At 40.1% G+C, this 22,955-nt stretch overlaps 1 protein-coding gene across 1 annotated transcript in view; it reads right to left on the bottom strand.

Moving 5' to 3' along the window:
* LOC138814188 (zinc finger MYM-type protein 2-like) overlaps positions 1-22,955 on the bottom strand; it is a 110,804-nt gene that overhangs the window by 76,603 nt on the left and 11,246 nt on the right. Inside the window, 2 exon segments of the mRNA XM_070003155.1 lie at positions 411-696; positions 6,117-6,973. Coding sequence (XP_069859256.1) covers positions 411-696; positions 6,117-6,963 — 1,133 coding nt within the window. The 5' untranslated portion in view covers positions 6,964-6,973.

Raw genomic sequence — 22,955 nt, 5'->3', positions numbered from 1 at the left:
ACTCATATTAACAACCAAAAGGCTGGAAGTAGAGCTATGGCTCAAGTGGTCAGGGACAGCGCAGCACCCATACCCTGAGTTCAAGCCTCAGGACCAGCATGGACACGCACCTACATGCACACACACGCTCACATACTCTCACTCTCTCTCTCTCTCTCTCTCAAACTAATCACAAAGGACTATATATAAACTAATCCCAAACCCTACCAAATAGGCAGCCTTATGAATAAGCCACCTGAAGCTGGTAAACTTTCAAAGCTGTTACAAACTTGGGTTTTGATTCAAGAATTAAAGTAGCTTACCAATCCTTAAAACATGGTCATTACATCCAAGATTCTTATTCAAAATTTTCTTACAAATTTTACACCAATATTCAACCACATGGAATTATGCTGAAAGATAAACCTTACTTTTTACACATAACACAGAGTTTCTTTGGAGCAGGCTTATGGGAGAAGGAAGAAAGGCAGGCAGTTGAACAAAAGAGGTGAGCTGATCCTTTTCGTTGATAAGCTGTCTGTCCTTTCTGTAAAGGTTTTTTGCAGTTTGCACAAGTGACTTTAACTGGTTTAGTTGGTTGTTGTTGGGCTGAAGGCTGGAAAATTTGTTTAGGAAGTGAGGCCACTGGTGATAAAGAATCCACTCCTGGTTGTTTTTGATTTCGGGGAAATGATGCTGACTGGGAGATCCAAGAATCTTAAAAACAAAATGCACAAGAAAAAGTAGTGAAATAGGAGTTTAAACACACTAACATTTATACTAGAGATTAATTTTTAACTTCCCCTTTTGTAAAAGTTTAAAATATTAGTAGAGCAACAATTAGCAAAGAAGTATTTGAGTTTTGTGTTGAAACTTCTGGCTCTCATTAACCATGTATTATAATCTTACTGTCTCAAGAACAGTTTGTATGTTAGTACTAGGGCTTGAACTCCAGGTTTTATGTTCTGGCTTAGCCTGTTCATTCACAGCTTGTGCTCTATCATTTGAGCCATGCCTCCACTCTCCTGTTGTAGCTTTTTGACGGTTATTGAAGAAAAGAGCCTCTTAGATTTCTCTGCCCAGCTTGGTTTTGAACAGAGATATTCAGATCTTAGCAGCCAGAGTAGCTAAGATTATAGGCCTAAGCCATTAGCACCCAAGAAAGAACTTAGATTTTTAAGTGACTCAAAACAAAATTAAGAGATGTAATATCAATTAGCTCAATTTAGCCATTTCACAATCCATAAATAATTCCAAATATATTTTATACATCATAAAAATACTATTTGTGTCAGTTAAAAAAAAAAGAAGAAAAAGATAAGCAAGGCACTGGAGGCTCATATTCAGGAGACTGAGACCTGAGAATCACAGTTCAAAGCCAGTTAAAAGAAAGTCTGTGACACTTTTATCTCCACTTAACCACCAGAAGACAGGACGTGGCCCTGTGGTTCAAAATGGTAGAGCACTAGCCTTCCACACAAAGAGCTCATGGACAGCACCCAGGCCCTGCATTCAAGCACCATGACAGACAAAAAGGAATGAATAAATGAATGAATGAATGATAACTGGGCACCAGTGGCTCACACCTGTAATCCACGTTTCTCAGGAGGCTGAGATCTAAGGATCTAGGTTTTCAGTTAACCTGGACAGGAAAGCCATGAGATTCTTAGCACCCATTAACTACCAAAAAAGCCAGAAATCGAACTGTGGCTCAAGTCAGAGTGCTAGATTTGAATAAAAAAGCTCAGAGACAAGGGCAGGCCCTGAGTTCAAGCCCCAAAACCAGTACACACCCAAAAAGAAAAGATTCATAATCTACAGCTACCATTTGTAAGAGTATGATGCTAATTAAACTAAATGCTTAACTCCTGTCTATAAACTGGAAATCATCCAAGCTTCTTTGGCCCAAGCCTATAATCCTAGCTATTCAGAAGGCCAAGATTTAAGGATCACCATTCAAAGGGAGCCTTGACAGGAAAGTCTGTGAGACTCTTATCTCCAATTAACCACCAGAAAACCAGAAGTAACACTGTGGTTCAAGTGGTAGAATGCTCCCCTTGAGCTGAAGAGCTCAGGGACATCACCCAGACCAGAACTCAAGCCCCAAAACCAACAATAAACAAACAAACTGGAAATCATACCAAATGCATAGGAATAGTAAACATTAAACAATATAATGTATATAATAAAGCATAGTGAGTAGTATATAGGAAACATGAAAAATATTTACTAGTTTCTAGTTAGGAAGTATGCATGTATTTACAGAATACTTCATTAAGCAAGGAACACATATCAAAGTACAATAAAATCTTCACTAAATAGAATCTTAGACAAATTATAATGAGTCTGAAACAAAATAGTTATTCTCAAACAACTTTTGTTTTTTGTTTTTGTTTTTTTTTTTGGGGGGGGGGGTGTCGGTCATAGGGCTTGAACTCTGGGCCTGGGCGCTGTCCCTTAGATCTTTTGCTCAAGGCTAATGCTGTACCACTTTGTGCCACAGTTCCACTTCTGGTTTTTAGGCAGCTTTAGGTGCTAAGAATGTTACAGACTTTCCTGCCAAGGCTGACTTTAAACCACAATTCTCAAATCTCAGCCTCCTGAGTAGCTAGTATTACAGGTGTAAAGCCACCAGTGACCAGCCCAAACAACTTTAAGAAAAGCTTTCCAAGGCTGGAAATGAGGCTTAGTGATAAGAGCGCTTGCCTAGCAAGCATGAAGCCCTGGGTTTGATTCCTCACATAAACAGAAAAAGCCAAAGTGGCACTGTGGCTCAAGTGGTAGAGTGCTAGCCTTGAGCAAAAGAAGCCCAGGAACAGTACCCAGGCCCTGAGTTCAATCCCCTGTACTGGCACGCGTGCACACACACGCTCGCACACGCACACGAGTGCGCACGCACACACGCACACACACACATACACACACACAGAGCTTTCCATCTATATGCTCAGTTCCATGGCCTTTACACATAATCTGAGACTTTTTTTTTAATACTAAAGCCAACATATAGTTAATCAATCCAACATCACAGCATAGCATACCAAAACAAGAGGCTTGGGTAATAATAGAGTCATGGGGCATTTTTGTCAGTCATGGGGCTTGAACTCTGGGCCTGGGCACTGTCCCTGAGCTTCCTTTTGCTCAAAGCTAGCACTCTACCACTTGAGCCACAGCCCCACTTCTGGCTTTTTCTTTTTATGTAGTACTGAGGAATTGAACCCGGAGCTTCATGCATGCTAGGCAAGCACCCTATCACTGAGCCACATTCCCAACCCCTATTACAAAATCCTTGACGAGCACAATTTATTGGTTCTGATCTATTTTATCTATCAACCTAATGGTTTCAAAGCAATATACATTGCTATTCAGGTTTGACTTCACTCTATAATTTTTTTTTTTTTGGTCGGCCATGGAGTTTGAACTCTAGGCCTGGGCACTGTCCCTCAGCTCTTCAGCTCAAGGCGAGCGCCATACCACTTGAGCTACAGCGCCACTTCCGGTTTTCTGGTGGTTTCTTGGAGTCTCACAGTCTCTCCTGCCCGGGCTGGTTTTGAACCGCGATCCTCAGATCTCAGCCTCCTGAGTAGCTAGGATTACAGGCGTGAGCTACCAGCGCCAGGCTTATAAAAAAAATTTAATTAAAAAAATCTAAGGTAAGTGAATTGATGCATACCTGTCATCTCAGGTCTAAGGAGCCTGAGGAAAAATATCAGATCAACCTGAGCTACACAGTGAGTTCGAGGCCAGCGTAGGATACATAATAAGGCAGGCAATCAGAGGCAGGCAGGAAAACTATATACCCTCCAATCTTGTTTTCATCATCAGGATAACTCATCAGTTTTAATAAATGGGTAAATATACTAATCAATGGGCTGGGAAGGTGGCTCAATGGTAGAGTGCTTGCATTTTATGCATGAGGCCCTGGGTTCGATTCCTCAGCACCACATAAACAGAAAAAGCTGGAAGTGGCACTGTGGCTCAAGTGGTTGAGTGCTAGCCTGGACCAAAAAAAAAAAAACTTATCAACAAGAAAGCAAATTACTACATGAACCAGGAATTCTATCTTGTGAAGGAAACAAGAGTCTCCTATCAAAACTTATGCTTGAGCATAAAATATTGGCTCCCTAAACTTTTTCAGTTTTATAGACTTACCCTCTGACTATGTACTTAAAGGAGCCTATTTATACTTCAGAAAGACTGGGAGCATTGCTAAAGTGATAGATACTGAGTTCAAATCCTAGTACTGGCAAAAATAAGTCAGCAGGAGGTAAGGGTTAAGGAAAAGGGTAACTAGTGTAGGGATCACTTCCCTTGCAAATTTGAGACAGTTCAAACCTTAGTGCTGTAAAAAATAAATCAATTAAAAAATCAAAATTAAAAAATAAAAGCCAGGCACCAGTGGTTTAGATAACGTCCTAGCTTCAAGTCTGAGATCTAACCAGGCGCTGGTGGATCACACCCTGTAATCCTAGCTACTCAGGAGGCTGAGATCTCAGGATGGAGGTTCAAAGGCAGCCCGGGCAGGAAACTCCATGAGGCTCTTATCTCCAAGTAACCACCAGAAAACTGCAAGTGGGGCTGTGGCTCAAGCGCTTGCCTTGATCTGAAGAGCCTAAGGTTCAAGCCCCACAACCGACAAAAAAATAAAAAAGGAAAAAAAAGCATCCGAAGACATAAGGGTAAGACTATTTTTGAAAGTCTACATAGCACAGGTTAGCCTTGAACTGTTTTAATATGAATTTAAAAACTAAAACTAAACTGGCAGTCAAAAACTAAACAGAAGGACCTTAAGGTTATCAAGTTGTATATAGAAAATATGACCGTTTTTGGCATGTCAATAATTCCTTCAAATGGTTTAAAAATTTAAAAAGCTATGTGTTTCTCTTTCTTCAAAAGAGCTGGGAAATTGAGAGCTTGAGATTGAGGGGTGTGGGAGGGGGGGGGGGACTTTAACCAACTCTTTTTTTAAAAAATGATTCCTGCTAGATGCCAGTGGCTCACTCCTATAATCCTAACTACTCATATCTGAGGATTTTGGTTCAAAGGTAGGCCAGGCAGAAAAGTTCATGACACTCTTATCTCCAATTAACCACCAGAAAACCAGAACGCTGAGGTTCAATGTAGTAGAGGGCTAGCCTTGAACAAAAGAGCTCAGGGACAGCACCTAGGCCCTGACTCAGCTCCATAACCAATTTTAAAAAAAAAAGATGAAAAAAAATTCCTACATGAAGAACAGAAATGTTTCTCGTTTTCTATTTTCTCCCCACTTTACTACAATCCTTGCTAAAACTTTCAAAAAGAAATAGTAGGGGCTGGGAAAGGGGCTCAGTGGTAAAGTGCTTGCTTTGTATACATGAGGCCCCGGGTTCTATTCCTCAGCATCACATAAGCAGAAAAGCCAGAAGTGGCCCTGTGACTCAAGTGGTAGAGCACTAGCCTTGAGCTGAAGAGCTCAGGGATAGCACCAGGCCCAGAGTTCAGGCCCAATGACCAACAACAACAAAAAAGAAACAGTAACATAATAAACACATACAGAAAGCAGAAACAAATCCAAATGCTATTTACTCTACAACTGTTAAAGGTGGTATTAATCTTTATATCTTCTAATTCACAAAGTAAAATAGCAAAAATATATTAGCAAAAAACAGATGACAAATCAAATGCCATACATACAGAATATTTTTTAAGATCATGAATTATTTTGTGATTTACTCATCTATGGAAAAATATGCTGTTGACTAATTCCTGTTAGTTAAAATTTCAAACTTGAAAGTCAATGAAATTAACATACTTTATATGAAAAAACAAAACAGCCAGGCACCAGATGCCTCATGCCTATAATCCTAGCTACTCAGGAGGCTGAGATCTCAGAATCATGGTTCAAAGCCAGCCTAGGTAGGAAAGTCTATGAGATTCTTATCTCCAATTAACCACCAGAAAACTGGAAATAGCACTGTGGTTCAAGAGGTAGAGCACTTACTTGTCTTGAGCTGAAGAGCTCAGGGACAGTACCCAGGCCCAGAGTTCAAGCCCCACAACCAACAAAAAAAGAAAGTAAACAGTAATAGCATCAATTACTATAATGCAAACAAGAATCAGCTGTAATTTTAAATTGAGAGAATATCATTTCTGCTTACCAGGATTATGATGAGATGCAGATTCTCCATTCTGAAATACATCTCCTGTCACATTCATTCTACCAGGATTAAAAGGACCTACTCCAGTCTTGGTCTGGGAAGTTAAAGATGGGGTATATGTTTGTATATTAACACCAAAATTATTTGACTGCAGTCCGTTAGAAACATCTCCCAAGTTGGTATTCTGCAGTGATGTTACATGTGTAATCATTAAGTTCATATCTCTCCCATCAGTATTTTCTAATTGGCCATCATTCACAGAGTTTACACCTGTTTCTAAGGTTGTAACATTAGCAATCTGAATTTCAGAGTCTGGTTCTGTAGTGATGCCACTATTACTCATTCCTGTATTTATCTTACTTCTTGAAAAACTGGAAGTAGAAAAATCCACATCATGGTTTCTGTTTTTACTATCAGAAGGTCTCCTTTCAATAAAATTGGAGGAATTTTTCTCTTGACCTTGATTTGTTTCCATGTCCTCTTCATCATCAATGACAATTGTTTCACTTACACTTCCCTTCTGAGAAATCAACTCTTTTGAAGAAGGAACAATTTTAGGATCATTTCCATGTAGTTCTTCATTTTTTGATGGTGTAAATGTTATGGTTCTTTGATCAGCAACCACTGGAGTAGAAGGTGGGGGAGGTTGTATAGGTTCAATGAAAACAACATCATCATCATCTTCCACTGATGAGTTCTGAAACTTAGTAGATCTGGATACTAAAGGATTAGATGGTCCACTAAATGAATTTCCTACATTAGTGAGACTAGTTGCCATGGTTGTACTTCCTAATAAAACAGGAGACTGATCAGTCAATTCTATTGATCCTATTGGACTTGTGTCCATGCCAAAGAACCTGATAAGAAATGGAAACAGTAAAAAATATCAATATGTGATTTTATTTGTTAATCTAAACTTTCATTTTCCTTATAAGTAAGAGTGGTATGACATCCTTGCGATTTTCAAATCAAGTAATCATTTTACATGGCTTACAGGTTAACTGCTACAGGATAACAAGGAAAACAAATACTCAATTTTCAGTAATTATGTGCAAAATATAATCCCACCACCATATTCTTTTAAGGGGTACACTACTAATTCTAAAATTGTAACACTGGAAACAGAAAAATTGAACAAATTTTCAGCAAAAAAGTAACCAAAACTAACAAAATAATCCCTTTAATAACATACATGTATCCCAGATAGTCACTGAATTAAATAAAACATCATTTCCCAATTTTGACCAATTTTCTCTTAAACCCCTTTATTTTGTATTGTCTGGCTCCTAGTAACTCCCTGAATAACTAACTCTTCCTCAAAATATAAATATTTCTTGGCTCTACCCAGAAAAGTTAAATCCTTCCTCTAGAAACAATGCTATATGATGTTGTTGGATCTCACTATGTGTTCCAGGTGGGACTTGAATCTAGTTCAGCCTCCCAAATGATGATATTGTCTTAAGTGTGCCTACTACACCCAGCTTGCTGAATGCTTTACATCCATCCATATAGAAGGCTAAAAAATGGCCCCCAAGATTAACAGATCTCAATCACTGAAACCTTCAAATATTTTATGATATGAGAAAAAAAATATTTGATATCATAAAATATTTGCAGTATAACTATAAAGAAAAATTTTAGCCGGGTGCCAGTGGCTCATACCTGTAATGCTAGCTACTCAGGAGGCTGAGATCTGAGGATAGCTGTTCTAAACCAGCCCAGGCAGAAAAGTCCATGAGATTCGTATCTCCAATTAACCCCAGAAAACCAGAAGTGGCACTGTGGCTCAAGTGGTAGAGTGCTAGCCTTAAGCAAAAAGAGCTTAGGGACAGCACCCAGGCCCAGAGTTCAAGCCCCACAATCAGCAAAATAATAAATTGAAAATTCAGTGAGTGAACCGTAAACCTAGTCAGCCACAAAGTACCCTTATAAGAAAGCTAGAAGAAAATTTAAGGGCAAAAAGGAGACAGCAATGTGACTGAAGAGGCATTAAGATTACAGTGACACAACCAGGGAACGAAGCAATCACCAGAATGTAGAAGCAATAGAGATTCTTCCCCATTGACTCCAGAGGAAGGGTGGTAAGTCTTGACATTTTGATTTGATTACAATGAAACTGATTTCAGCCACCAAGATTGTGGTTGATTGTTGCAGGAAGCTCAAACAACCCATTTCTTAGTTAAATCTCCAAATAAACCTTAATATTAAGTTTTCTCATGTTAATGATTCAGAATTTGTAGCTTTCTCCTGGCTATGTGTGATCACATCTATAATCCTAGTTACTCAGGAGACTGTATCCCACAAGATCAAAGTTCAAAAATAGCCCAGGCAAGAGCTCATGAGATTCCATCTCCAACATATCCATCAAAAAGCCAGACTAGGGGCTGGGAAGGTGGGTCAATGGTAGAGTACCTGGCTTGCATGCATGCCCTGGGTTTGATTCCTCAGTACCACGTAAGCAGAAAAAGCCAGAAGTGGCACTGTGGCTCAAGTAATAGAGCACTTGCCTTAAACTGAAGAGCTGAGGCACAGGGCACAGGCCCAGAGTTCAAGCCCCACAACCGACAGACAACGACAACGACAACAACAAAAAAAAAAAAAAAAAAAGGAAAGCCAGACTAGGGTCAACAAATGCAGTAGTGATACTCACTAGACACTATGTTGAAAATGAACTATACACTTTGTGGGTAGGGACAGGAAAGAAAAACTGGGAGAGTAAGGGAAAGGGTGACACTGTACAAAAAAAAATATACTCATTACTTGATTTATATATTTGTAACCCCTCCGTATATCAACTGTATCATAGTATCATAACAATATTAAAGAGCCAAACGGTAGCATGGCTCATGTTGGTAGAGCATCAGCTGAAAGAGGAATCAAGCTAGAAGCCCTGAGTCCCCCTCCCCCACAAAAAAAGAATAAAGAATTAGGTATAGTAATGCTAAACAATTACCCAAGTTACAATTAGGATGAGTACCCAAGCCTCCAAAGTCCAAACTCTTCATCACTCCCCTATATTCAACTAATATTTTCTGAATACCTAATATATACTACTACACAGAAGAATCGAGAGAGAGGACAGAATTAGAATAATTTCTAAGTCACAAGTATGTAATCCCAGGCTGAACAGAACAGTGAATTTGAGGCTAGCCTGGGCTGGTCCTATATCAAACAAAAAAAGTAAAATAATTTCTAGTACAGGGTTTTTTGTTGCTGTTATGCCAATACTGGAACTTAAACTCAGGACGTTAGCTCTAAACTTGGCTTTTCCACTCTAGGCCGAGCACTCTATCACTTGAGCCACATTTCTACTTCCAGTGTTTGGTGTTTTATTAGAGACAAGAGTCTTAGGAACTTTTCTGCCTAGGCTGGCTTCAAAAAGAGATCCTCCTGAGAAGTTTACAAGCATGAGCTACCAGCTCCCAGTAAAACCATAGTTCTTGAGCAAATACAGAAAATGAGGCCACATAAATAAGGAGGTAAAAATCACTAACCCTGAACAGTAATCAGTTTGATCTCACAGACAGATAAAAGGAACCAATTAGAAAGAAAATATACGTAGACAGGCTGGGAAGGTGGCTCAGTGGTAGAGTGCTTGCCTTGCACTCATGAGGCCCTGGGTTCGATTCCTCAGCACTACATAAGCAAAAAGAAAAAAGCTGGAAGTGACACTGTGGCTCAAGTGGTAGAGCACTAGCCTTGAGCTGAAGAGCTGAGAGACAGCGCCCAGGCCCAGAGCTCAGGCCCCACGACCGGACCTCCTCCCCCACCCCACCCCCAAAAAAAAAAAAAAGAAAAGAAAATATACATAGACCTGAAGATGACAGGTGGGAAGTTAAAACTGTTTCTACACAGTAGCCTCATTTTTCACAGAATAAGACATCTGTGTCTGAAACAGACAGGGGTTGTTATTAAAGGCCCTAAAGCCTAGTTTTAAAACAATATAAATGGTAAGTAATAGAGAGCATGGGGATTGAGATACTTTGTACACATTCATTGAAATGTCACAATTTCCCCTGTATACTAACTTTAAAATACACACACAAGCCCGGTCCAGGTGGCTCATACCTGTAATCTGAGCTATTCAGGAGGCTGAGATCTAAGGCTCACGGTTCAAAGCCAGCCAGGGCTGGAAAGTGCCTGAGACTTATCTCCAGTAAACCGCTCAGAAAACCGGAAGTGGCACTGCAGCTCAAGTGGTAAAGTGCTCGCCTTGATCGACACACACACACACACACACACACACACACACACACACACACACACACACACACACACACACACACACACACACACACACACACACACACACACACACACACACACACACACACACACACACACACACACACACGAGCCTCTAGAGGAGATAAAGGGAAGACCAATATGAATAATCATAACTTTAGCTATGGGACTGTAATGGGACTGGTGACTGTATATCTTGCTGCAAAACCATTAAAAAGTAGAATGGTAACAGACTGAATAGCTAACTAGTCTGTTGATCAGAGAACAATTATTTGAGGAAATGACACACTGAAATCTGATATAGCAAGATAGACCCAGATGTGAGAAAACTGGGAAGACAAAGAAAAACTAGAGGGAAAGGGAATAAGATTGACCAAGAGAATTTCAGTAACTTAGATCCTTCCCTAGGGTACCTGTATTGAAGGTTTTCCTCTCCACTAAGGTGAGGTAGTGGAACCTTTAGGACAAAGGGCCCAGTAGGAAGAAGTTAAGTCATGTGGCACACTTCTGAGAAAGCCCCTCCTCTCTATTCACTTCTGAGTGAGATTCCTCCACACAAATTCCAAATTATGACAAACTACCTTATCTCATACTGAAAAGTAATAGACCACCCAACATAGACTGAAGTCTCCAAAACGTGGCAAAATAAATGTCCTTTAAAAAAAAATGTCCTTTTTCCTGCCCATGTAATTGTAGCCCCTCTGTACAGTATGTTCTCAAATAAAATAAAATTAAATTTAAAAAAATGTTCTTTTATTCTTTTTTCTTTTTATTTTTGTGTATTTGTACTGGTACTGGTAGTGAACTCAAGACTGTTATCCCTTAGCCTTTTATTTCCACTTCTGGCTTTTTTGGTAATTAACTGAGGGTAAGAGTGTCATGAATTTTCCTGCCTGGCTCTAAAACCCAATCCTCACAATCTCAGCCTCCAGAGTATCTAGGATTACAGGCATAAACAACCCGCACCTGGCTACTTGACTTCTTCATTTACTTCATATATTTGTTATAGTTAAAGGCTGAAAAAAAAAACACAAGAATAAAACCAATATGGCTGAAACAAAGAAAGTTCAAAAAGAAAAGACAAAAATATAAACAAAAACTTACATATCAAGGCAAAAGATTTAAAGTACGTAAAAAATGTTTTAAGCATCTGGAAAAATTATTTAATACAAGTATAGTTAATATTTATTTTGGGCCAAATATTCATATCAGTTGAATATTATAGCAAACCCATGAAGTAGAATCATTCCTATTTCTACTATATAAATGAAAAACATGCTTAAAAATATTTAATTAAGGGATTTGGGAAGGTGGCTCAGTGGTAGAGCGCTTGCCTTGCATGCATGAGGCCCTGGGTTCGATTCCTCAGCACCACATAAGCAAAATGAAAAAAGCTGGAAGTGGCACTGTGGCTCAAGTGGTAGAGCGCTAGCCTTGAGCTGAAGAGCTAAGGGACAGCGCTCAGGCCCAGAGTTCAGGCCACGACTGGACCAAAAAAAAATTTTTTTTAATTAAATCTTAAACAGTAATGCAACTCTAATTAAAAAAAAAAAGAAGAAGAAGAACCGCCATTCAATACAATAACCAAATCAAGGCAAGGACTGCTGTAATCCTAGGCACTCAGATGACTGAGATCCAGAGGAACCTGATTCAAACCCAGCCTAGGCAGAAAAGTCTGCTAGATTCCATCTCCAAAATAACTAGTGAAAAACAGGGTTGGAGGTAGAGCAAACAACCAAGTCAAACAATCCAAGCAAGCTGTAAGGCAACTATAAGCAAGCTATATCACAAAATAATGGTAATAATTTTAAAACTAATACACAAACTACAAAAGCTTTAAAGGAAGAAGTATCAAACATAAATAGGCTCAAGTCCTAGAGCTTGAATTCAGCCTGGGCACTGTACCCAAGCTTTTTTGCTCAAAGCTAGCGCTCTAGGCTGGAAATGTGGCTTAGTGGTAGAGTGTTTGCCTAGCATGCATGAAGCCCTGGATTCAATTCCTCTGTACCATATAAACAGAAAAGGCTGGAAGTGGTGTTGTGGCTCAAATGGTAGAGTGCATGAGAAAAAGAAGCTCAGGGTCAGAACCCAGGCCCTGAGTTCAAGCCCCATGACTGGAGAAAAATAAAATAAAAGCTAGCATCTAACTACTTGACCCACAGTTCTACTTCCAGCTTTTTCCCCACTTCCAGGTTTTTCCAAGTAGTTTATTGAAGATAAGAGTCTCACAGACTTTCCTGTCCTGGCTAGCTTTGCACAGCTATGGTAGGATCTCAACCTCCTGAGTAGCTAGGATAACAGGTGTAAGACACTGTGGTTAAGCTCAAAGGAGATTTTCTTAAAAAATAAGTTATACTGGGTGATACAAGCCTGTAGTCCCAGCACTTGTAATGCTAAGAAGAATGGAGAGATTAGAGCCATCCTGGGCTTTAAAGCAAGAGTGTATTAACAATAACAACAATGGGTTAAGAGCACTTGCTTAATATCCACAAGGACCGAGTTTGGACTCCAGCATGGGAGTGGCTCCAATTAACTTCCAAAAATTTAGAAATGGAGCTGTGGGGTTAAGTGATAGAGTTTTGAGCAAAGAAAACATAAAAGACAGCACTCACCCAAGACTGGCAAAAAAATAAGCAAATAAGATGTTGAAATACTAGTTAATATTGACTTGCTGTAAAACAGGAACCTGATCAACATAACCATTTTCAGAAAAGGTGAGGTTACAGTTCAGATTAAATCTATCGGTTATAAAATGTGTAGACTTTTAAGCTGTAGGTTCTCTAAGATCCTTTTGGATTCTTCAGCATACTTAAAAAAAGAAGAAAACAATGAAAAGCCAGACCAGGTCCCTCTGGTGGACTGCTAGATATCAATCAATTCAGTATCCTAAGAAGAACAAGGAAAGTAGGTCTTTCCTCAAGACACAGTTTTCTAGAGTCATCTATTTCTCAAAACAAAATAATCATAAAAGTGAAATACGGATACTGGATCTAACTGGCATCATCTTGACATCTTGGTGGATGAAGGTAAAATCATACCCCTAGATGATAGGCATGCCTAAATTCCTAGAGGCAGGGACCAGGACATGAACATTAGGTCCAGTAGTACATGTATTCATGTGCCATGAACTCAGGAGACTTTGAACTCTCAAGCTCCCTGTGACCCTGACTCCAATCATTACCCTATTTAGGCCCTAGCACCTCAGCTGCCATGGTGTACCAGGCCTCAGGCCTCCTGACTCTCCTCAAGTCACCATGGCGACCCTCTTCAACTTCCAATACAGTTGATCTGGTTTTTTGAGACTATTTTCCTGCTTGCTTTACTACCCTCATGGCTCAGTTCCTAACAGTATTAAGTGTATTCGAGGCTACAAGTTTTTTTTTTTTTGGGTCTGGTCGTGGGGCCTGAACTCTGGGCCTGGGCGCTGTCCCTCAGCTCTTCAGCTCAAGGCTAGCACTCTACCACTTGAGCCACAGTGCCACTTCCGGCTTTTTTCATTTTGCTTATGTGGTGCTGAGGAATTGAACCCAGGGCCTCATGCATGCAAGGCAAGCACTCTACCACTGAGCCATCTTCCCAGCCCCTCAAGGCTACAAGTTTTTGAGGGACATGTGTCCACTTGCAGTTGCCAACTTTGTACTAAACACAATTCCACCTCTCAAAATATAGCTTTTCTATACCTCGAGATAGAATTCCCATATAGCAATAGTTGTTTTCAAATCTTAGACTATAACATCGAGACTGTTTCAACCACAAAACCCTTAGTCCTACAAGACAATCTAAACATTGATTAGGTATTCATTACCTAAGTTAACCAAGGAGGAGGATATTCACCTAGATCTAACATTCAAAACCTATTTGGAATTCCTAGATCTTAAGTTACTTTTGTAACTTGCCAATTCTAACCACCTATTTAACACTATACTTTTCTAAATGTAACTTTACTTACAATGTATGGTGTAAAAAAATGCTTTCCAGGCACATGAATGAAGGATGAAAAGGGCAGCCGGGCGCTGGTGGCTCACACCTGTAATCCTAGCTACTCAGGAGGCTGAGATCTGAGGATTGCTGTTCAAAGCCAGCCCAGGCAGGAAAGTCTCTGAGACTCTTATCTCCAATAAACCACCAGAGAACAGCAAGTGGCACTGTGGTTCAAGTGGTAGAGAGCTCACCTTGAGCTGAAGAGCTGAGGGACAGCACCCAGGCCCAGAGTTCAAGCCCCACAACTGTCAAAAAAAAAAAGGATGAAAGGGCTGGGCACCAGTGGCTCATGCCTGTAATCCTAGCTATTCAGGAGGCTGAGATCTGAGGATCTAGCCACCCCTCCCAAACTTAATACATCAATTACTAAGGGCAAGGGAGCAAAGAAGAGACTTCTCAGAAGAGGTAAGAATAGCAAAGAAACAAATAAGGAAATGTTCATCATACCTAGCCATAAAGGAAATGCAAATCAAAACAACCCTGAGATACCATCTTTACCCCAGTTATATTGGCCAACATCTTGAATTCTAACAATAACAACTGCTGGCAGGGATGTGGGGGAAAAAAGGAACCCTACTGCACTGCTGTTGGGAATATAAACTAGTATAACCACTCTGGAAAGCAATCTGTAGGTCCCTCAAAAAAAAAAAAAAACTAGGGCCGGGCCCTGGTGGCTCACGCCTGTAATCCTAGCTACTCAGGAGGCTGAGATCTGAGGATCTCGGTTCAAAGCCAGCCCGGGCAGGAAAGTCCATGAAACTCTTATCTCCAATAAACCACCAGAAAACTGGAAGTGGCGCTGTAGCTCAAGTGGTAGAGCACTAGCCTTGAGCTAAAGAGCTGACGGACAGCGCTCAGGCCCAGAATTCAAGCCCCACGACCGACAAAAAAAAAAAAAAATAGGGGCTAGGAATGTGGCTTAGTGGTAGACTGCTTGTCCAGCATGCATGAAGCCCTGGGTTCAATTCCTCAGTACCACATAAACAGAAAAAGCCGGAAGTAGCACTGTGGCTCAAGTAGTAGAGCACTAGCCTTGAGCATGAAGAGGTTCAGAGACAGTACCCAGGCCCTGAGTTCAAGCCCCAGGATTGGCAAAAAAAAAAAAAAACTAAACATAAACCTTCCCTATGACCCAGCCATACCATTCCTTGGCATCTACCCTGAGCATCAAGAGCCAGGATATAAGGACACCTGCACATCCACCATGTTCACTACTACACTATTCATAGTAGCCAAGATTCAGATGTCCCACAATAGATGAGTGGATCCAAAAATCATGGTACCTATATACAATGGAATTTTACACATCCATTAGAAAGAATGTCACCTGCAGCGAAATGGATGGAACTAGAACAAATCATGTTAAGATAAGCCAAGATCAGAGAGACAAATGGCACATGTTCTCTCTGATATGCAGAAGTTAGATCTAAAATGCACTGGGATATGACAAATTACACAGAATTCTTTTTTTTGTTTGTTTTTTGGGTTTTTTTTGGTTTTTTTTGTCAGTCGTGGGGCTTGGACCCTGGGCCTGGGCACTGTCCCTCAGCTCTTCAGCTCAAGGCTAGTGCTCTACCACCTGAGCCACTGCGCCACTTCCAGCTTTTTCTACTTATGTGGTGCTGAGGAATGGAACCCAGGGCTTCATGCATGCAAGGCAAGCACTCTTACCACTAAGCCACCTTCCCAGCCCAATTACACAGAATTCTAGATACTCACATACAGTGATACCAAAAGAGGATTGTCTTAGGAGAGAATCACTAAAGTGCAATACCCAAGCAACTCTTCATATGAATATAAAATAATACACATACTGAAACAAAGATATGGAAACAAAGGACTTTTTACTTAATTTGTTTTTTCTTTTTCTGATGACTGTATTCTTTATATGTACTCACATGCACATCTGTGGGAGGATAGGGGAAGGGTGCAAAATCAAAAGAAAAAGGGTGAGGAGTGCAGTGGTGGAGTGTACTGACTTCACTGAACAGTGATGAAAATGAACTATGCAACTCATGGGTGGAGATGGGAGGGACGGAATGAGCAAGAATGAGGAAACAGATAACACTGTATGAAAGGAAATGTACTTATTACTGGAGATATGTAAAAGTAATCCTGCAGTATAACATCTCCTAAACAACAATACATTAGAAAACATAAAAATAAAAATCCAGCCAGGCACTGGTGGCTCACGCCTGTAATCCTAGCTATTCAGGAAGCTGAGACCTGAGGATCGCTGTTCAAAGCCAGCCTGGGCAGGAAAGTCTTTATCACCAATTAACCATCAGAAAACCAGAAGTGGTGCTATGGCTCAAGTGGTAGAGTGCTAGCCTGAGCTGAAGAGCTGAGGGACTGCACCCAAGTCCAGATTTCAATCCCCACAACTGACAATAAATAAATAAATAGGAATCCAAGAAAGCCAGGCACTGGTGGCTCATGCCTGTAATCCTAGGTACTCAGCAGACCGAGATCTGAGGATCACAGTTCAAAGCCAGCCTGGGCAGAAAGTCCCCATGAAATTCTTATCTCCAATTAACCACTCGAAAAACAAAGTGGAGCTGTAGTTCAAAGTGGTAGAACACTGGCTTGAGTGAAAAAGCAGGGCTCAGGGACAGTGCCCAAGCCTTGAGTTCAAGCCCCATGACTGACCAAAAAATAAAACATACAAGAGAAAAAAATGAGACCATATTAAGTTTAAAGTCCTAGAAACCAAAAGAATTTAAATTTCAAATTTTAATCATTAAAACCCAAAACACTAAATTTCAACTGTCTCAGAACTAAGGGCTGGGCAGTTACCAAAGGCTTGGGAAGCTAAGGCAGGAGGATCTCAAGTCAGAGGCCAGCCTGGTTACAAAACAAGACCTTGTCTCAAAAATAATAATAATAATATGCCCAATAAATAAGTGGGCTAAAGACTTAAAGAGAAACTTCTCTGATTAGGAAAGGATGGCCAATAGACACATGAAGAAATGTTCAGCCTCCCTAGCCATAAAAGAAATGCAAATCAAAACAATACCTCACCCCAGTTAGAATGGCTATAATCAAGAACTCTAATAACAGATGCTGGAGGAGGTGTGGACAGAAGGAACCCTACTGCACTGTTGGTAGAATGTAAACTTGTTCAACAACTTTGGAAAGCAATATGAAGGTTCCTTAAAAGACTCCACATATAAGTTGCTCACTTTTGGGGGTTTTGTTTGTTTCTTTCTTTATCCACTTTTCTTTTCTCTGGTAGACTTAGGTTTATTTATCTGAGCAATAACTTCTATGTTGGTTTCAGAGGCTGGAATTAAAACAAAAACAAAAACAAAAGACTCCACATAGAGCTCCCCTATGACCCAGCAATCCCACTTTTGGGCATTCACCCAAATGATCACAAACAAGACCATAGTAAAGCTACCAGCACGACTATGTTTATTGCAGCATTACTTACCATAGCTAAGATATGGAACCAACCCGGAGGCCCCTCAGTAGATGAATGGATCAAGAAAATGTGGTATATATACACAATGGAATTCTATGCCTCCATCAGAAAGAATGACATTGCCCATTTGTTAGGAAATGGAAAGACTTGGAAAAGATTATATTAAGTGAAGTAAGCCAGGCCCAAAGAAACATAGGTCCCATGGTTTCCCTTATTTGCAATAACTAGTATATGTCTGAGACAAGCAGAAACAGTCAGATAAGTTGATGTTAGGTGAAATGAACCCAAGATAAGGATTCAAATGTTTTTTCTTTCTTGCGATTGTTTCTAACATATTTATAAGATGATTTCTTTGTTCCTTTGTATGTCCCTCCCCCACGGTATAACCTCTGTTTTCACTGTATATGATGTTGGTATAATTTGTGGAGGGGAAGGGAAAAAACAAATTGTTTAAATAGGGATACTGGTGGACCCATTGCAACAATGAGATGTTCAAGACCTTATGTCAAAAAATGAACTTTACAACTTGGGGTGGGGGGGGGTGGGAAGGTATGGGAAGGGGAAACAAAGGAGGAGGCAACTATGCTTGATAAAAAATGTACTTATTACCTTGCCCATATAATTGTAACCCCTCTTTATGGTATTTTCACAATAATATATAAATAATAATAAATAATAATAATAAAAGCTAACAGAATTACAATTAAATATCAGAAGATGAAGAGCTGCAAATTAATTAGGTCACCAGTGACCTGAAAAGAGTAGATTCAGTATAATTTTTCAAGTACTAATCAGAATGATTTCTTTCAAAAACTAAAGGGAGGTCAGGGACCCATCTGTCTTTACTCCTAGCTACTCAGGAGGCTGAAATTACAGTTCAAAGCCAGTCCCAGTAGGAAAGTCCGAGATACTCTATCTCAAATTAACCACCTAAAAACCAGAAGTGAAGCTGTGGCTCAAGTAGCTCAGAGACAGTGCCCAGGCCCAGAGTTCAAATACAGAAGCAGAACGCGCACACACGCACACACGCACACACGCACACATGCTGTACACGTACAGGGGGATTTGAACTAGCCTCTGCCCTCTTGGCTCAATCAATTGAGCCATATCTCTACCTCAGGCTGGTTATTTTGGAGTCAAGAGTTTCACACTTTGTCTGCTGGAACTGATTTCAAACCATGATCCTCTAGATCTCAGCCTCTTACGTAGCGAAGATTACAAGTAAGAGTCCTTGGTACCCAGCAAGAAAAAGAAATATGTAATAGTCTAAAATACATGTCAATGATTGATAAGAGAGCACTTTCCATAATTACAGACTGATAAAAGATAACAGAAGCTAGAAACTAAAAGAGCACACAGTAAGTTGATAATAGTCCATACAGAAAGGTCCATAGTTGGGAGTCACCAACTATGCACCTATAATGGTCAGTGTAAACCTATCTATACTTTTCCCCCACTCTAGTGCTGGTGATAGAAGTACAACTTTTGCATGTTAGGTAAATGCTCTAACACTGAGTTACACTATTAAATGCCCTATTTAAATTCTAATCCTTACCTCACTTTAGCAATCTAATAAGAAAGTGGCGGGCTGGGAAGGTGGCTCAGTGGTAGAGCGTTTGCCTTGCATGCATGAGGCCCTGGGTTCCATTCCTCAGCACCACATAAGCAAAAAGAAAAAAGCCGGAAGTGGCGCTGTGGCTCAAGTGGTAGAGCGCGAGCCTTGAGCTTGAAGAGCTGAGGGACAGTGCCCAGGCCCAAAGTTCAGGCCCCACGATTGGACCCAAAAAAAAAAAAAAAAAAAAAGTGGCCATTACTATACTTATTTATCAAGGGTACACTAAATTTTAGGGGTAAGTGATTTGCCTGGGATCAAAATTGTCTAACAGATTTGCTGAGGTAAAATTTAAGTTTAATAAAATTTATATGTAATTTGTACAACCAAAACCACAACCCAGTTTTAGAATCTCCCAACTGTCCCTTAATGGACAAGGCAGATTTCACTCTAACTCTGTTTCTAAATTCCTCATGTTCCAAGTAGCTTAGGCAACATTCAGCTGAACAAAATGGCTTTGTAAAGTAGAAAAACCACAAAATTAAATTAAATGTATGCTTAATTAAGCACACATCAAATTAAAAACTGCCCTTCTAATCTTCTTTTTGTTGTTGATGGTGGTTGTAATGCTTGAACTGTGGACTTGGGCGCTGTCCCTTGCTCTTCAGCTCAAGGCTAGCATTCTACCACTTGAGCCAAAGCACCACTTCCCGTTTTCTAGTGGTTTATTAGAGATAAGAGTTTCATTGGGCTGGGAAGGTGGCTCAGTGGTAAGAGTGCTTGCCTTGCATGCATGAGGCCCTGGGTTTGCTTCCTCAGCACCACATAAGCAAAAAAAAAAATTAAAAAAGCCAGAAGTGGCACTGTGGTTCAAGTGATAGAGCACTAGCCTTGAGCTGAAGAGCTGAGGGACAGCACCCAGACCCAAAGTACAGGCCCCACAACTGGCAAAAAAAAAAAAAGAGTTTCATGGACTTTCCTGCTTGGGCAGGTTTTGAATCTCTATCCTCAAGCTCTCAGCCTCCTGAGTAGCTAGGATCACAGGGGTGAGCCACTGGCGCCCAGCCCTTCTAATCTTTTTTTTTTTTTTTTTTTTTTTGATGGTCATGGTGCTTGAACTCTGGTCCTGGACATTGTCCCTGAGCTTTTTAAGCTCAGGGCCAGCATTCTACTACCTGAGCCACAGCACCACTTCCAGCTTTTTCTGCTTATGTGGTGCTGAAGAATCGAACCCAGGGCCTCATGCATGTGAGACAAGCACTTTATCACTGAGCCACCTTCCCAGTCCCCCTTCTAATCTTAATCCTCACTAGATACCTTTCCACAAGACCCCAACATGCCTCTAAAACCCCATCCACATTCCAGAATCTCCAAACTGTTGATAAACTGTGCAACCTTACCTCTTTAGAGAATAATTAGATTTAGGACACAGGATGCTATTACAAATACCTTGTGTTCTTTTTAAAAATGTAGAGAGAAGATGGGTCCTGGTAGCTCATGCCTATAATATCAACTGCTCAGGAGGCTGAGATTTGAGGAATACCATTCAAAGCCAGCCCAAGCAAGAAGAAGAGTGAGATTCTGGAGGCATAGCTCTAGTGAGAATACTGGTGGTGAGCCAAAAAGCTAAGGACAACATGAGGATGAGTTCAAGCACCAACACAAAAAGAACTTGGAATATGCAACATTAAATAGGACAAACATTTTTTTTAAAAAGTTTAAAAGAACAGACAGTGGTGGCTCACAGCTGTAATCCTAAGGAGGGTGAGATCTGAGGATCATGGTTCAAAGCGAGCTTGGCCTAGAAAGTTCATCAAACTTTTTTTCTTTTGCCAGTCCTGGAGCTTGAACTCTAGGCCTGTGCACTGCCATTGGGTTTCTTTTGCTTACGGCTAGCACTCTACCACTTGAGCCACAGTGCAACTTCCAGCTTTTTCTATTTAAGTGGTACTGAGGAATTGAACCCAGGGTTTCATGCATACTAGGCAAGCATTCTACCACTAAGCAAAATTCTCAGCCCTCACGAAACTTTTATCTTCAATTAACGACCAAAAAGCTGGGTCAAGCACTAGCCATGAGCAAAAAATCTAGGAACAGGGCTGGGAAGGTGGCTCAGTGGTAGAGCACTTGCCTTGCATGCACGAGGCCCTGGGTTCAATTCCTCAGCACTACATAAGCAAAAAGAAAAAAAGCCAGAAGTGGCGCTGTAGCTCAAGTGGTAAAGCGTTAGCCTTGAGCTGAAGAGCTGAGGGACAGCACCCAGGCCCAGAGTTCAGGCCCCATGACCAGACCCAAAAAATAAATTAAATAAATTAATTAATAAATAAATAAATCTAGGAATAACATCCAGGCTCTGAGGTTAAGCTTCTGGACCACCATAAATTTTTTTTAAAAAGTTAAATAACCAAGTCATAAGGCACAATACAAAGCTTAAATTAGCTAAATTTCTATTTTGTGTGCTTTTTTCTTGAGATAGTCTATAAAGTGGAAGCTGGCCTTAAACTTGTTATACTTCTGCCTCTACTTTCCCAGAGGGTGGGTTTATATTCATGTGCCACTATGCCCAACCAACTATGATAATGATTTAAATATAATTAAAGTAAGGGGCCATGTCTCACCTCTGTAATCCTAGCTACTCACAAAGCTGAAATCTGAGGACCAGGGCTGAAAGCCAGCTCAGGCAGGAAAGTCTGTGAAATTTTTATCTCCAAATTAAATACCAAAAAGCACTATCCTTGAGCGAAAAAGCTGAGAGTAGCCAAAAGCTGGTGACTAGTGCTCTACCACTTGAGCCACAACAACACTTCCAGCTTTTTAATTGATTGGACATAAGAGTTTTACAGACCTTCCTGCCCTTGGTTGGCTTCAAACCACATTCCTCATATCTCAGCCTCTTGAGTAGTTAGGATAACAGGCATTATTCACAGGCACCCAGCTTGCAACCTTTAACTTGTGAATCACTTTATTTACATTTTCCACATAAGTATTTTTATTATCTAATCTAAATGTATAATTATGTATATTCAGAAAGAAAATTTCACTGCAACAGATTTTTGTTCAGTTTTTATTATGTGAAGTTGCAACAATTAATTCTATTCCAAGTAAATTTCCCTTAAAAGATGGCTTACCATCAACTTTTATAACCAGGAGAATAGTTAAATATTCAATACTTTAGAGATGTTCTTAATTAATCCTTTGGTCTAATTTATTCACAAAAACAAATTTGTTCACTAGGAACATTTGAGAAAGAGAAAAAATTTTCTTACAATTTAGAGGAGAAACCTGACACACAGTAAACCACTGATATAAAACAGAAATGTAAGTTCTCTGGCAATAATTTGGTACCATTTGAAGAAAACAAAATATTACTGAAACATAAATGCATCATTTTAAAAACAACAGACCTACTAGTTATTTCTCCTAATATCCAAAGTTATTCTTTCTGTTGTTTTCTTTTGCTCTATTTCATTTTGCGACAGGATCTTAATGTGGAAGGCAATATGGCCTTGAATTCATGATCCTCCTGCCTCAACCTCCTCCAGTGCTAAGATTACAGGAGTGTCCCACCAATTCCAGCCTCAAATTTAACCTTTTTTTTTTTTCTTGTTTTTTTTGGAGAGACGGGGAGTTAAAAGTC

The sequence above is a fragment of the Dipodomys merriami genome, unplaced genomic scaffold (assembly GCF_024711535.1).
Source record: "Dipodomys merriami isolate MVZ:Mamm:240054 unplaced genomic scaffold, mDipMer1.0.p SCAF_6, whole genome shotgun sequence".
NCBI classification, from domain to species: Eukaryota; Metazoa; Chordata; class Mammalia; order Rodentia; family Heteromyidae; genus Dipodomys; species Dipodomys merriami.
Note: the sequence above shows the minus strand (reverse complement) of the source record. Positions and strands in the feature narration are given on the sequence as shown.